General features: G+C 34.7%; 1 protein-coding gene across 2 annotated transcripts in view; it reads right to left on the reverse strand.

Annotated features, from left to right (window-relative positions):
- The window catches only part of TTC7B (tetratricopeptide repeat domain 7B), a 112,597-nt gene that overhangs the window by 28,714 nt on the left and 68,780 nt on the right, over positions 1-15,103 (reverse strand). The window contains exons 16-18 of one of the 2 annotated variants that reach the window (XM_010003709.1): positions 11,459-11,556; positions 7,667-7,825; positions 276-416 (exon numbers count right to left, since the gene is read on the reverse strand). In XM_010003709.1, coding sequence (XP_010002011.1) covers positions 276-416; positions 7,667-7,825; positions 11,459-11,556 — 398 coding nt within the window. The remainder of the gene's footprint in view (positions 1-275; positions 417-7,666; positions 7,826-11,458; positions 11,557-15,103) is intronic. The other variant, XM_010003710.1, reaches the window with a different exon arrangement.

A 15,103-nucleotide genomic window follows, 5' to 3' on the forward strand; every position in this document is an offset into this window, starting at 1 on the left:
AAGGGAGAGAGCGTTCCCTTGCTCTACAGAAGATACAACTCCACTGATAACAGTTGCAGTATATATCTATTGCCTTATATTACTTAAAAAAATATTACATATGAGCAATTCTAAAGTGCTTTTTACTTCTTGACTTGCTTCAGTGCCACACACATCTGTGTTTGATCTGATGAGTGATAATAGATTCTGAATGAAACAAACAGATTTTTTGCAAGTCCTCAGGCTGGAAGAAAGGGGAGGGGAAAGAACAAGGAAGAACTTTACTTTCACAGTACCTGCATGAAGCCATATTTGAGCTAGAGTCATCCAAGGATGCAGGGGACCTTGTTTAGGGGCACTGCTCTGCAGAGATGAAGCAACCTCAGACAGTGCTTGCTCCACTCTGGAAGCTGCTATTGATGTGGCATGGACTGAACCTGTAAAAGTAGTAAAGAAAAAATAAAAAATCCCATCATAGAAAGAATGAAGAACATACAAGATGCATAAAGCACTTAATTGTAATCCTTTTCATAAGAGGTTTTAACATGAACTCTTAGATTTAATTTACGTGGACCATTTTGGAGAACTTTTTGAAGTGTCGGGTTAATTTTCCTTGTTATGAAAGCTTTTATACTGGTCTGAACCACAATATAAAACCACCCTCAACATTGGTAACTACACCTGGCACATTTTTGAGTTGTTACTATGAATACTCTCTACTAAACTCAACACCTCTTTTCTGACAATGTACAATCAAAAAAAAGGTTTGTGATGGTATTGTACACTTCAGGTTGCTACACAGACTTTGATGTTAGTAATTGCTATGTATTTCCATAGAGTGTAATTAGAGGACTATTTTAAGACTAATGGCAGTACAAAGAAAGAGAACCAAAGTACAGAAGATGATCACAACATACCCCATCACAAATACACAATTAAACTGCACTGAATGTAAACCTTAGCTAATGAAGAAGGCCAAGATAAAACGCCTCGTGGCAAAAAGGTCCCTTGCATAAAGAACATTCTCAAAGCATAATATGTAAAGGATAGTTCTCTTAAAATGAACTGTTTACAAGTCAGATCAGAATTTCATTGGCAAACACTACTCCCTTCAAAGTATCAGAAATGTAGAAGTTTCCATTACAAGAGAATAACTAATGGTAACTGTACTTCACAGACCCAAGTACAGACAGTGTATTTAGGAATGGCTTTTTTTTTTTTTAAATCAAGAACCACGTATATTTTAAGCTACACTCCTTCTTGTCATCTAAGCTTTTACACGGCTCTAGCTGTTTTATAACTACAAACTGCAAAATCTCAAGCTGACTAGGCCCGATCAATAAATAATGGAAGTGGAATATTTCATACTGGATCAGATGAGAAGTCTTCTAAGCCCATCAGCATATCTGCAATAGTCGACAATGGCAGGTACCTCAAAAGAAAGTATTGAATCCTGTACAGGCTGAACTGCACCCCACAAGCTCATCCTCATGACTAGCAGTTAAGATACAAATGAAACCTTCACTCTCAGTATCACAGGTTTTCTAAGAATTTCAAGGGATTTCCCTCATAAAACATACATTCTTAAGTGTGACAAGATAAATCAGCAGGCCAGAAAAGTAAAAGAAATCCCTAGGTATGCAGATAAGTGGGAGCAGGAAGTTTGTCTGAAAGTGTGCATCATGTTTCCCTCAACTGACAGAAACAAGGGATCTTTAAGGCTTAACTTCTAAAGAAATATAAAAGGGAAGTCTAAGCAAGAAGTATGTGGAGTGTATTTCAAGAAAAATAGCAGCAAAGGTACCATAAATAAGCACTAGTCACCAGTAATCCTCCTCTTGTCTGACAACCATTTCTGTAAATGCAGCCTGTCATTGTTAGACTGCCAGGGACTAATACTGAAGGAGTCTCAACATCTCTCCAAAAGAATTTATAATGAAAAGGTGCAATTCCCTAACAAAAAGGATATAATCTTATTCCTTTCTTCTGAAAAGCAAGTATTCAGTTTAGTATTAAAGGGCCTGTATCTTATATTATTTAAAGAAAGGACTCTGGCTGCTAACCAGGCCACAAGTAATTTCATTTAGAAAGTGTGCTTTTAGATTTTAAGCCTCTAGTACTTACACATAAAGCACATAATGTGATATATTTTTAACACTTTTTGAACATCCATTTCTACATAAAAAGAATTATGCTGAATGTCATGAACTGAGAGTGACAGAGAGGCCATTCTCTACACTGTGATAAAATTGCCACCTATATTGAACTTAAAATTGAGTGGATACCAAGTGCTTTCTATGGTAATTAACTCCTACCCTGGACTTTATTCTTAGTGGAAGAAAAAAATTTTAAAAACCCACAAAACAAGCACAACAACAAACTTCCAATATTATTTTTTTCCAAAGTATTATTATTCAAATTGCCTATATTTCCTGTTTAGGAAAAAGATATCCCTAATGTGGAAATTCATTCTCTGAAGAAAACACACACATATGCAAAATAATAGACTTCAAGTGTCCTAACTACCAGAAAACAGTTATCTACTATCTTTCATTAAATTAATACAGCTGATGTAAAAATGTATTCTATATTAATCATGACAATTTTAATTTAAAACGTGGACCAAGTAATTTAAATGTTTTAGAAACTCAGACTGCAGATTATTCAATAATAATCAACTAAATTTAAGTTGCTGTTAAACATTATCCCAAATTAGTGGATACTTGGGGTTTAACATTGAAGAACAATGTTAAGCAGAATACAAAGAAACTTGGTGTAATCTTCTGCAGGGCTGCTTGGAAATTCCAGCCTTTGAAACCGTTCATGCTTCGGTCTTATTTAAAACGTAGAAAACTTAAGGATGTTGCGAAACAGCACAAGAGCATCAATAATTGGGCTCTTTTGTTTGGTTTTCTTTCTTTAAAAACCCTACTTGGAGTGGCTTGTATGAAAGACATCAAGCACAGGGGTTTACAGTTCCCAAAAGGAGGAGGAATGACCTCCAATACAGCCTTGCATATCTAATCAGCACAGCCACTGTATCCTTTATCACACTTTTACATCTTTATTTTTTTTTCTTTCTTTCTTTTTTTAAAAAAACAGCCTTTTTACACTGCCCAAAACAGGTATCTTTCAGGTACATTGCATTGATGGTGATAGCTCTAACCTATAAACTCCCACATGCTTCTGTAGTATTGCCACAATTAGCTATCATCTGACTCATTTCTGGCTCTTTCTGTTAAAACACAATTAGTAAGTTTTAACTTTGCAAACAACTAAAAGTCATTTAAAGAAGTCTCCTGTGTACTAAAAGCTTTCTGCAAATTTTATTCAATCCTTTCCATATTTGAAAAATAGTATCCTTTTCTAAGTGAGGAGTTCCCACGTTCAGATCTTTAAAGTCACATTATGATTCTAAAATATATAGTAATTTCAACTACAACCACTACAGATACTTAGTGGTTTGTGAGAAACTGAGAGCAGATCCTAAAGTCTGCCTGAAACCCCACAGACTCTGTGCAGACAGTTACTTATTTGGTGGGTCCCTATTTGTTTTGTCACTAGCTCTACTCCCTCTTCCCAGCCTTATGTAAAGAATATGTTATGGCAGTATTTTTCTTTCTTTGATCTGTGTTCAGTACCCTCAGGAAACATAAATATATCCTCACTTTTATGTTACAGTTCACTTAGTTATACCTTTTTCAAATAATCAGATACAGTAGCAGTAATTTCTGGTTTGAAATTTTACTGCATCTTTCATGCACACAAATATCCTTGCTCTTCCCAGACAACTTCAAGACCTGCTGTTAATAGGATGAAATGTAAGAATTGAGAAAAAAGAATAAATAAGCAGCAAAGATTGTTTATTTTAAGTATAAAGGCAGGAGGTCTGGAAAAGTTACATATCACCAAAATTGATCCTGGCTACTCACCTTCACTTGTTTGGTTTTGTTCTGAAGCTTGTTTATACTGAAAGGGCCAACTGTGAACTAGGGACTGTCTTTCCAAGACCTAGCTCTCACTACTTAAATTACTTATTGATTAACAGCTGGAATCACAATCACATTGCACACTGCAAAGTGTGAAAGAAGGTCTTAAACATAACAAAATGCTTCTAAACCAGAAAGGTAAAACCTCCCACTCAAGTTTCCTACAATGACATTTGTCTATAATTTAGAGTTTCTCCTCACCATTCTAACATAGTGTCTGCAACAGCCTATCGTTATGTCAGTTCCAATTCAATGTCAAATGGAAAACCTACAAACAGCTTTGTACAAACACAATTTAACCAAGAAGCTGTCATCTCCCAGAAACATTGGTTTTCCAAATCACACTTACAGTTCATCATCTGTGAACAACAAAGTGTTCAAATCATTCTCTTCAGGCTTCTCTTGAGATAAATATATTACAGGAGAGTCTACATGAAACTCATATTTAAAATACTCTTTAAAAGTCACCTTATGTAAATAGGTGTGCTATGACTTGTTCAGTTCTTTCCACGGTAATTTCACAATAAATTCTTAATAACATAGCCTAATGGCCATGAACTATGGATTCTATCAGCACTTACTTAGTGTGCAGGCTTGGAGAAAAACAAAATCACTTTACTATGTTCATAAAACTTTCCTTCTGAAAATGGGCACAAGAATGGACTGTCATCCTTCATGAAACATGTCCATATCAACGGACAAAAACACTACAATAGGATTTCTTTTTATATTGTAAGAGTATATTACTAAACAGTTTTACATTAATCACATTTTCAATGTTTCAACATTTACAAGGAAAAAAATGCTTTAACAGCAATGCTCATGCAGGAGAAAAAGGGAAAAAACCCATGACTTTCAACTTCACATGCACACAAAGCTGGCAGTAAGAATATTAGTGGTGTGACATACAGAGAACTCTGTGGTAAAGAAAGCCATCACATGGCACAAAGAGGCAGTACCTTCTGCAGGACCAATGTATCACTGAAGTGATGCATTTGATAGGATACATAGACAGGTCTAGCCAAAATTAAAAAAATTTCCCATAAAATTCATTAAGAGTCTTAGACACTTTTCCAGTCATAAATGACAAAGCTAGCTTATATTTTGGTATAAAGTTATGCATGGAGATAATTAGTAATCAGGTATGAACAGCATTATTTATAGAACATCTCAGCTCTTTGAAAAACATTTTTTGTGCTTATTAACTGTGGAAAGTGCTATTTTATGATCTTCTTATTTTTCTCTTCTCCACCAAATTAGTCTCCTGTACTACACCTCATACAAATGTATAAAAAGTAAATGTAATCAATGAAACAAATTCCCATAATTTACTATCTGAGGCTAAACACACAGCCTTTTAATATAACTGGTTAGAGAAAAAGAACATTATTTTGCATCCTGGTAAAAGCAGCAGTTATTTTTATTTATCTATGTTCTTTATTCTCACTTATGTAGCTTGTTTTCATCACTTCACTATTTTGAAGTGTACTTTTAAGATATTTATTCTACAAGCAAAATTTGTACCACAAGATACAGCAATCGTTTTTATGACTCATGAGAGCAGTTGCAATGTTGCATTCTAGACCAACAGACTCCCTAGTAACAGCATAAAATCTTCTCTAATACAACATGCTGGCAGCTGGCCATTATGTTATACAAGACCTTCCTAATTTATCTGTATTTGCAGCCCTCCAGAAATGAATACTGCCTCTTTAATTATTAAAAGCAAGTGTTAGTTGAGTGCAGTCAGATCTTGTAAGATTACAGCTCTTGGGGTGACTGAATGGGCAAAGAGCATCAGCCTTCCTTTACACACTATCACACTACTGATGGACAAAACAAGTACATTTTGTGGTAAAGGAAAAGGTGATTTAAATCCTTAAGAATATAATAGAGCTGCAGAGTGAATACTACTTACAAACTGAAAAAAGGGAGTAAAAACCATGAAAGTAACCATCTGATGGATTGCCTTTGAACAGATCAAACCACAAATTAAAATCCAAAGTAAGAAGGAGAAACAAAAAGTATATATATATATATATATGTATATAAACCAAGAACTCCAAGAAAGCCAGAGGATTTCTGATCATCTTCAAAATGTAAGTCAGGTTTACAGGGTTTCAAAAGATTAAAAAAAATAAAATTAGAAGATTACTGTTTACATAAAATATATTAATAGAGTCTTTGCTACACCTCTAAAATAATGTTCCTACACAATAGAAGTTGGAAGTCAAGTCAATAATACAAAGTGCGTTTTGCTGCTTTCGCTAGAAAAGACACTGAACTGAGTAAGACGTGGAACATGAGATATTCAGCCCTGGTAACTGTACTAACATGCTCTAAGTATATAGGCAAACTTCTGCTTACTCAGAGAGCTTTAACCTTCATTAATTATTTGCACTACACAAAGGACTTCAATATCTGTTTTTTTTCATTGTTCCACTACATCTCAGGCATATGGTCAAAGCTCCTTTCCCTGAGGACACAGTAGTTGGGAAATGGAAAACTTGGGCTTTATATATTGGAATCTGTGCTTCGACTTCTGCATTGTTTCAGTTTGCCTTCATTCTTAAGAGAGCTCTTACTAACTTGTAGCTCTTCAAAGAAGCGACTTAATGTTAACTGGGATGTACTATTTATAGAGTAGGCCTGAGCAAGCTCAATTAAATGACACCCAAACCTGTAATAGCAATCAATCAGCTATTCAAATGCTTAAAAAAGAAATTCAGGCTTCAACTAGTTAAATCTCTGTAGGGTACAGATCTTTTGGTCTAAATGAAGTATTTTCCTTAATTTCCAGTTACAGGCTTGCATATGGACTAGTGTTTTCAGAATTCCGGTCTTACGTCATCTACTTTTGCTACTACTTAAAGATTTATTTTCTAGATTTTATTAAGAATAAGTATTTTTGACATGGTATCAGTTAAAGGCTAGGTGTCAAAAATGAATTTCTTAAGACTGGATTATACTAAATGCAGTGAGAAAACTAGAACTATTCATAAAGCTATGAGTGAAAAATAATTTAACAGAAATGAAAAGGAGTTAAGAAGTAATGGCTGGAAAACTATGTTGATTTTACACTGCCACCTGAACTATTCTGGCAGCATTACTGTACAGTTTGCATTCAAACAACATGGGGATTGATCTTGCAGCATGTTTAAATTGGCATAGTTTCAAAGAACAGAACTGCTTTTGACTTGAAACAGCGTAAGGCTGATTTTCACTGCTATAATACCTCTTAATAATTCCAATATGCCCTACTTGCAATATGAAAATACACACTGATATTTAGGCAATTTTTTCTTTCATGTGAATTTTCAGGGAAGGTTTTGGTTGCAATTACCTAGAGGCTTTCTCAAATTAAGTCATTAAAAATTGCACAGATAAGTAGGAAATTCTGTGGAAAAGACAGACTTGTTAGGCAAAAGATGCTGCCAATAACTTCTTTTCCAAACATCTACAATTTTCTGTAACAGTCATGAGACCAGAGTATGTCTGTAACTTTACTTCTTTTGGGATCAATAAAACATTCTATTCTGATGAAACTCTTAAAACCCATTCAGCATTTAATGAAGTGCATTTGAAAGGCCAGATTTCACTGATACTCTTAAAACTGTTTAAACAGGGTTTATCAGTTATGAAGGTTATCAGAAAAATACAGCACAAACACGCCCATCAGGAATAGAAAACCAGTTTACAGTGAGAAGGTGAGCAGGGCTCAGGAACGTGGTCACAGTATGGAGAGGCTGCATGGGGCCAGACAAAGGTATCTGGTTTAGGATGAGGAAGATGAGAAGATACAAACAGTTGGAGAGGAGACTCTGTTCTTGAGAGAGAAGATGAGGAAGTATCAGAGGCTAAAAAGCGAAACAAAGAGAATGATAAGGGTGGGAGGATGGGAAAGAAAAAAGATCCAACAGGGTTTAATGGACTCATAGATGCCAAAAAATGAAAAGCATTTATTTCACCATTCAGTAAGATGTAAATGGCTTCTAAATAAAACAAGTATCACTTCTTCCGAATGCAATATAAAGAAAACAATACCCTGTACTTGTAGGTGTTCTCCTTCCACACTGAACTAGATTTTAAAAAAATAAAATTGTTTCCTCTATATTCTAATGCATAAATTTTTAAAATATATTTAAGGGGAAATAGAGAACAAACTTTAAAACTCAGCTACTATTGATCCTTCCTCTGACAAACTCAGTAGACTGCAAGCAATACATAACAAATTGAACAATCTGTTTTTAAAAAGATTTGAGTGCAACTTACCTTAACCAAAATAGCCAACTGAGGCTCAAGTGATCTGCATATATCTATCTTTGGATATGAAATGTGCCTGCCTCCCTGAGAGATCTTACTTCAGTGACTGATCATCAAAACTTTTTTTTCTCCACATTTATGTACTTCCTTCATCAATATATATAAATACAGGTACATGCCATTCATGCCAAACCAGCTGAAATAGAAGGCAAACGTAAGTAGATTTGCCACAGTTACTGACCAGGGCATTAGAATTAACAATCTAACCTTGTAAGAAATCTATAATATACTATTTTTATACGTCAAAGGTTACAGAAATATAAACATGAATAATTTAGTAGTTTCTAATTATGGGATTGCTAAGAGTTCTACATAAAATTGCAGTTTAAGGCCTTTTTTTTTCCTTTAAATTTCAACTTCTGCTTAATTGACACATCTAAGAAAAATAATTTTTTACACTTATTACAGGGAGGTGTTTGAGGGGTTTTTTTAAGGATTTTAAAATTCAAATTGCAAGCACATAAATCTTCAGATTTGAATTTTAGCTTTTGTTTCTTGGTACTCAGACTGGCCAGGCAAATTCAGACCAGATAGGCAAAGGGGATCATCATCATTACAGGTAGCAAGACAGAGATTCCAAATGTTCATGTGTATATGCACACAAAAATGCATACACATGGTAGCATTATACTGTATAAAGTGGAGGAGCAAACATTTCTGTCCTAAAAGGATTTTTTTGCAATACTTTTCCTTTGTACCTCTATTTTAACATTTATTTATTTAAATATCAAATTTATTGTGCATTACTAAACACTGAGGATCCAAAGAATTTTCATGAGCTCTTTCAGCTTGTTTCTCTCACCTACCTTTTATGTAAAATGGTTTTTTGTCCATCTGCTTAGTTTTCTCACTCAATCACTATGACAAGCTTTATTCTTACAGTACCCATAACTTTTTAATTTCTGCATAATTTTGGTATCATCTTCTAATCCTCTGGATGAATAATTTTGGACAAAAATTTTCTATGTATACTACTGTATAGATACAGTAGACAACAAAGTTCTAGTCCTTAAGAGAACTTGAATATTGGTATTGCAACAGGTTTTCTTCTGCTAAAAACCAAACGAAAAACAAACAAAACAAACCTAAAAAAAATAATCCAAAACAAAACAACAAAACCAAACAAAAAAACCCCACAAAAAACCCCAAAATACAACCAAAGAACCCAACAACAAACCCCCAATCCCCAGTAAACCAAATCCAACCCTGAAAAAAAACAAACAAAAAACCCCAAAAAACTGAAAAAAAGGAGACCCTCCCCAGTGCATCCTCCACAATTACCTTTTATAAGAAAAATAATCAGAGAGGCCCCATGTTTTTAATTCCCCATCTTTTCCTCCTTGAAAGTAAAGATTAGCTCTAGAAACACCAGCATGATTCAGGAAAAAAGACAAATTGGAACTTCTATTAAAATCAGAACATACATATGGATCCTCTTTTCCAACCAAGATATTGGTTGCAGGATTTGAATCTGGGGCAAGCTTCTTGAAAACCTCACTGGTTTGGATGAGGATTCAGCTTTACTTAAAAATATTTATATACAGTCTTTGAAAATTACCAATTCATTACTCTTTTAAAATAGGACATCACAGGAGTACAGATCAAGGGCTTTGTGTCCCCATGGGGGAGAACCAAACACAGCTCACCACAAAAAACCTCCCACATCACCCCCCCACCACAAGCACTTTTTGGAAAGCATAAAATAAATTTTCTATCTATGTATGTTTATGAAACTTTTAAAATCTAGTTATGTCCTTAAAAATGAAACAATGAGGGAGACTAGAATATATAATGATCACTACAGAATGATATGTGGTATTGGTGGATATGGTTTAGGGGAGAACTTCGTAGAGTACAGATGATGGTTGGACTCAGTGATCCCAAGGGTCTTTTCCAACCTGAATAGTTCTATGATTCTATGGTTCTATATCATGTTATCTTACACATTTTGATTATATGAATACAAGAAGACAGAGAATTCCACATTAGGGGCTACAAGCTAAATCATGCAACACTTCAGGCCACGTTATATTGCAATTCTTTGAAATCAGGTGATGCCATCTTTCTAATTGAAACTGTTTGCCACTCCAGTCATCACGGAACACTTCCTATTACATGATTTTAAAATTGAGTGAACATGCAATCCAACTTTAGCTTTCAGAAGTAAAATATCTAAACTGGAATTTTCTCTACTGCACAATTCTGATATTAAACAAAGAGATACATTATACATTTAAATGTATCATAACTTACAGACCAGTGTATTCTAATTCATAGGCTGGCAAACTTTCCTATAGCCTGTTTGTAAAAAGCGTGATTAACCAGAAATTCACATCTGAAAGGTGCCAGGAAAAGCATGCTACAGTTTTGAGATAAAACCCAGGAAACAGAAATCTCTCAATATTTAGAATGCAAGTGACATACTGTGAAGGTTTTTGGAACTAGCATCATCATGGAAATTCCTTCTGCAATTGTCACAGAATGCATGGTTCACCTGCTTTTTGTTTATATGACTTTTAAGGCATATCAATTTGTGATAACTGAAGATATTAAATTAGGCAAATTACATATTTACTGGCATGTAACAATCTTAGCTTACGTAGTGCACCTGTGTACAACAATTTTTGACATGCATACCAAAATATCATAATACATACAATTTGTCATAAATATATTTTGCAGATAATGTCAAAACTATGTCTATAGTAAGCAAATCCACATATGTAATTATGTTTTAACATCTATTAGATGTTCTAATGAATTTAATTAGCAATAATGTCTTCAGGTTTTTTGAGATTTAAAGTTTTCTGAATTTTTTCTGATTTAACTTTTATAAGAAAAACGTGCAAATAGGGAATGGACAGAAAAGCACTGGACATTGGCAAATGGGCTGCTTCAGCATGCTAATTTTTAGCCCTTGCATATGAAAATACCACTAAGTTCAGAAAGATCCATAATATAGATATTTTAATTTACTGAGAACAAGATCAGTAAGTATTTCATAAATAAAAAAAGAAAAAATACATATATTGACTTATGTCTTGCAATGAATTCCATCTATATGACAACAATGAAAATATGCTCATGTTATACGATTTCATTTTTTAAAATAAAACGAGCACAAAATCTAGCAATGACCTATTGTATTGTTCAAATGCAGTCCATACCTGTTTCAGGATCACTGAAATCTGGTAATGTAATTGTATTAAGCTGTCGTCTATCAGCAATAGCTCTGTCTAAGAGGCTGCTCCCACGTCCAGAATCACTGCAATGAAGTATAGAAAATTGTAAGCTATTAAAATATGAAATTATATACTAAGATAGAAGTTGCATGCTGCCCTCCTCCCACAAAGGTTCTTGCTATAAAAGTTCTTGCTATGAACAAATTTAGTACCAAGTACTACTACCAAGTACCAAGCTGCATTAAAACAGAATTAAGATGAACAAAACTAAATCCGTATTTACTTCAGCAATTCTATTTTCATAATTAATACAAGGACAAAGGGAATACAGGCTTTTAATTTGATTAATAGCTAACAGCTTTAAAGAAAGTAATTATTGTACCTTAAACTTCTGTATAATATGAGGTACAGCTCTCACAGTAAGCAGAGATGGTACATAGAAGTTTGAAAATCTACACTTTTCCCAGACTGAAGAGAAACACTAAACTCAGGACATCTAATTTTAGGTAAAGATGTTATAAAGATGCCATAACTACATTTCCCATAAAAAGGCATCACTTATTTTGGGGTTTTGTTTGTTTTTTCTTTTTAACACACACATACACTTAGCAACTGTCTAATATGATCCTAATCTGATCCCAGCAGTGCAGTATAATCATTTTGAACACTTCCAGCACCTCAGGAGTCACCAATTACTCCTGTGGAAAAATGCATTTCTACTGTAGTTGTTACTCCAGTATCTGTTCCTCAGGCTTCTCGTTGATATACTTGCTGGAAAAGTAACTGCTATTATTACAGATGCAGCAGAAGAACAGGGGCTGAAGAACTAAGAGCTCTTTCTCCTTAAGACGAGGTGACTATTGAGACACACTAACAGGAAAGTGTGAGGAAGCACACATGGGCAATCCATCTTTAACATTCTACTGTTAATAGAGTAATTTCAGTTTTATGATTGTAAGTCTGGTACTCTTCACTGTCAATTAATGCTTCTTTAAAAACATAATTAAAACAACAACAACAAAACAAAGCCACAAACACAAACTTTAAAAGAGCTAATAAGCTTTAAAGGAGTTGGGCTGGTAGCCCAACTTAGCAAAATGTAAACTTTTGTCTGATTCTCACTGAAGAGAAGAATCTCCATAAAATTCTCAAGAGACTTTAATCTAAACTGCAAAACTGGGATTCAGTACATCTTTCCATTTGCCTTAATTTTCAAGTTCCCTCCTTCTGAATTTGAACTGAAAAAAGGGTGAGAAGCCTTTCAGTGACTCTTCATAGTTTCACACTTCAAAACCATTAAAGCAACTTCCTCTCTTTGTCCAGCTTCTACTAAAATGGTATAAACAAAATTTTGCATTAACCTAATATTATTGCATGACTGGTTTCCTTACAAAAAGACACTCATAGCAATCCATGGGAAACAGCAGGGAACTTTCTGGGACACAGACTATCAGCAACAGTTGTTACATCACTTGGTGCATGTTTTCTGGTGACTGCTGTACTAATTACTTCCTCAATCCACAAGCAATGACATGCTAAATGTTGCTGACCAGAAGAACCAGGTTTAGCATAAGTATCTTCTAAGCACAGCACTGGCATTGTGGTTTGTTCTGTTTTCCTAATGGAAACTAAGAACTAAAGAGTAAGTGAACTATTTTCTAATAAACTCGAAGCAACAGACTGAAGATAAACATTTAAACCTTCCAAGCCTTGCACCACAAAATAAATTATAAAGTCATATTAAAGATCTAATGAGGAAATTGTTAATAGGCCAATTAAAGACAAAAGAAAATTGTTTTAAATCAGCTGAACAAAGGTAAGGCACAGTCTTGCATTTAGCCCTTACTTAGTGTGGTATATCTAGTTAAACATAATTTATTTCCATTATTAAAAGATTATTGAAGATGCAGAACTCAAGCATACTTCACAAAATCTGATTAATTGTAAGAAGAAATATTTAACATAAAATACAACTTACTAGAAAACTGTGTTCTTATCTCATTGGGAAAATGATACATCAAAATCAGTTTTAAGTTTAAATCAGAATAGAAAGACATAATTTTCAACTGGTGCTTTTGAACAAAATGAAATGTGTGTTAAAATTACAGAGGCTGGAAAATTTAAGTTCATAACAATCCTGTGTAAACATTTGTCACTAAATCTGGAGAGCAGCTGGGTGAAAAGAACTTCCCAGTCACATTTCAGGTCTGAGTGGTAATGGTTACCCAGTCAGACAGGTCTGGATCACTGTGTTACAGGAGGAAGGCACTCAGCCCTTCAAGTTCTCATGAGTCACCTGAAGAAAGATTACAGCTTGGTATCTGTATTGTACTGTTTGATAAAACTCCACATGTGTAGTTCATGAAACCTGTTTCCTTCCATCTTGACACTTATCCTCAGCTTCAGTCCATTCCATTCCTAATTTTATTTTGTCACCAGAAACCGGAAATTCAAGAAAGGCATTAAAAGTCAAGATAAAAAAAGCAGTAAAAACTATGAAATGCAAAGTAGTCATCATTAATTTTTCCACTTTTGACAAATGGTGATATGGGAGTTAGCAAACATTGCTGTTTGAAGCTGACACAGCCGAAGAGTAAGCTTTCACAGTCACTGCTGGTATCTGAAGGAGACATTAAGTAATGTGCATTTAACATGGCACAGTAGCTCTTAGCACAACAGCAACAAAAAAGTCATGATGAGCTATGATTAGACCCTGATCTGTGTAGAAGATGCTGGAGTACATGTGAACCTCACCAAAATTAAGCTGACACAAAAATTTCAACTATTCTGCACAGCACAGCATTCTGACAATAAACTCTAAAAACCCGTCCCCACACAATAATAGTCAAATAAAATAAACCACCAAGTTGGAAGAGAAAGTCTTTCCCAGGTCCCTGCTACTAGTTCAGTGACTTTGAGCTGAAAATAATTCAGTTCAAACCTTTCTGGTTGCTGACACACTTGCTTTATTTAACCCCCAAGTCCTGCTCCCTGCTCCACAGCACAGTATCATTCTCTGCCAGTGGGCTGTGACTGACTCAGGCCCTTTCCCAGGCTTTTCCTGCCACATCCACCAAACCTTCCTGCTCTGAACTGCTCACGAACTGGCTAAAGAGACAAGCTGTTTGGCCATTAGGTTCCAACTCTCTCAATCTTCTTAAAGAGGTGCACATGTTTACAAAACTGAGATCAAACAAAATAAAGAGTAAGAACTGAATTATAATTTCTATCATACTGCTGTGCAGTTATCTGATGCCACCTGGTACAAAACTCTGCTGCTGCAGCATCTCTTCTCCAGAGACAGTCAACCATTCAAACAACCAATTAAGAAGAAATTCTGCTTGTCCTCTTCTCCAGGACATAATAAATGTCTTAATCTCTTAATAAACATGTAGAATAGCACCAGTATGGATTTCTGCAAAGTGACCTTCCTGTTTATTTCCAAGCTTATCTAAATATATATGGCAAAAGACCTTCAAAGAAGCATATTGGAAACTCAAATAGGACTATCAAGTTATCTAAGTACTTGTTAGTGCTTCTGAAGAATCTAAATAGGTTCATAAGCAAGAGTTCCCTTTAAAAAAACGCTGACCTTGCAAGCACATCGTGTTTATCCAAGCGATTCCTGCT

The sequence above is a fragment of the Chaetura pelagica genome, unplaced genomic scaffold, assembly GCF_000747805.2.
Source record: "Chaetura pelagica isolate M959 unplaced genomic scaffold, ChaPel_1.0 scaffold48, whole genome shotgun sequence".
NCBI lineage: Eukaryota > Metazoa > Chordata > Aves > Apodiformes > Apodidae > Chaetura > Chaetura pelagica.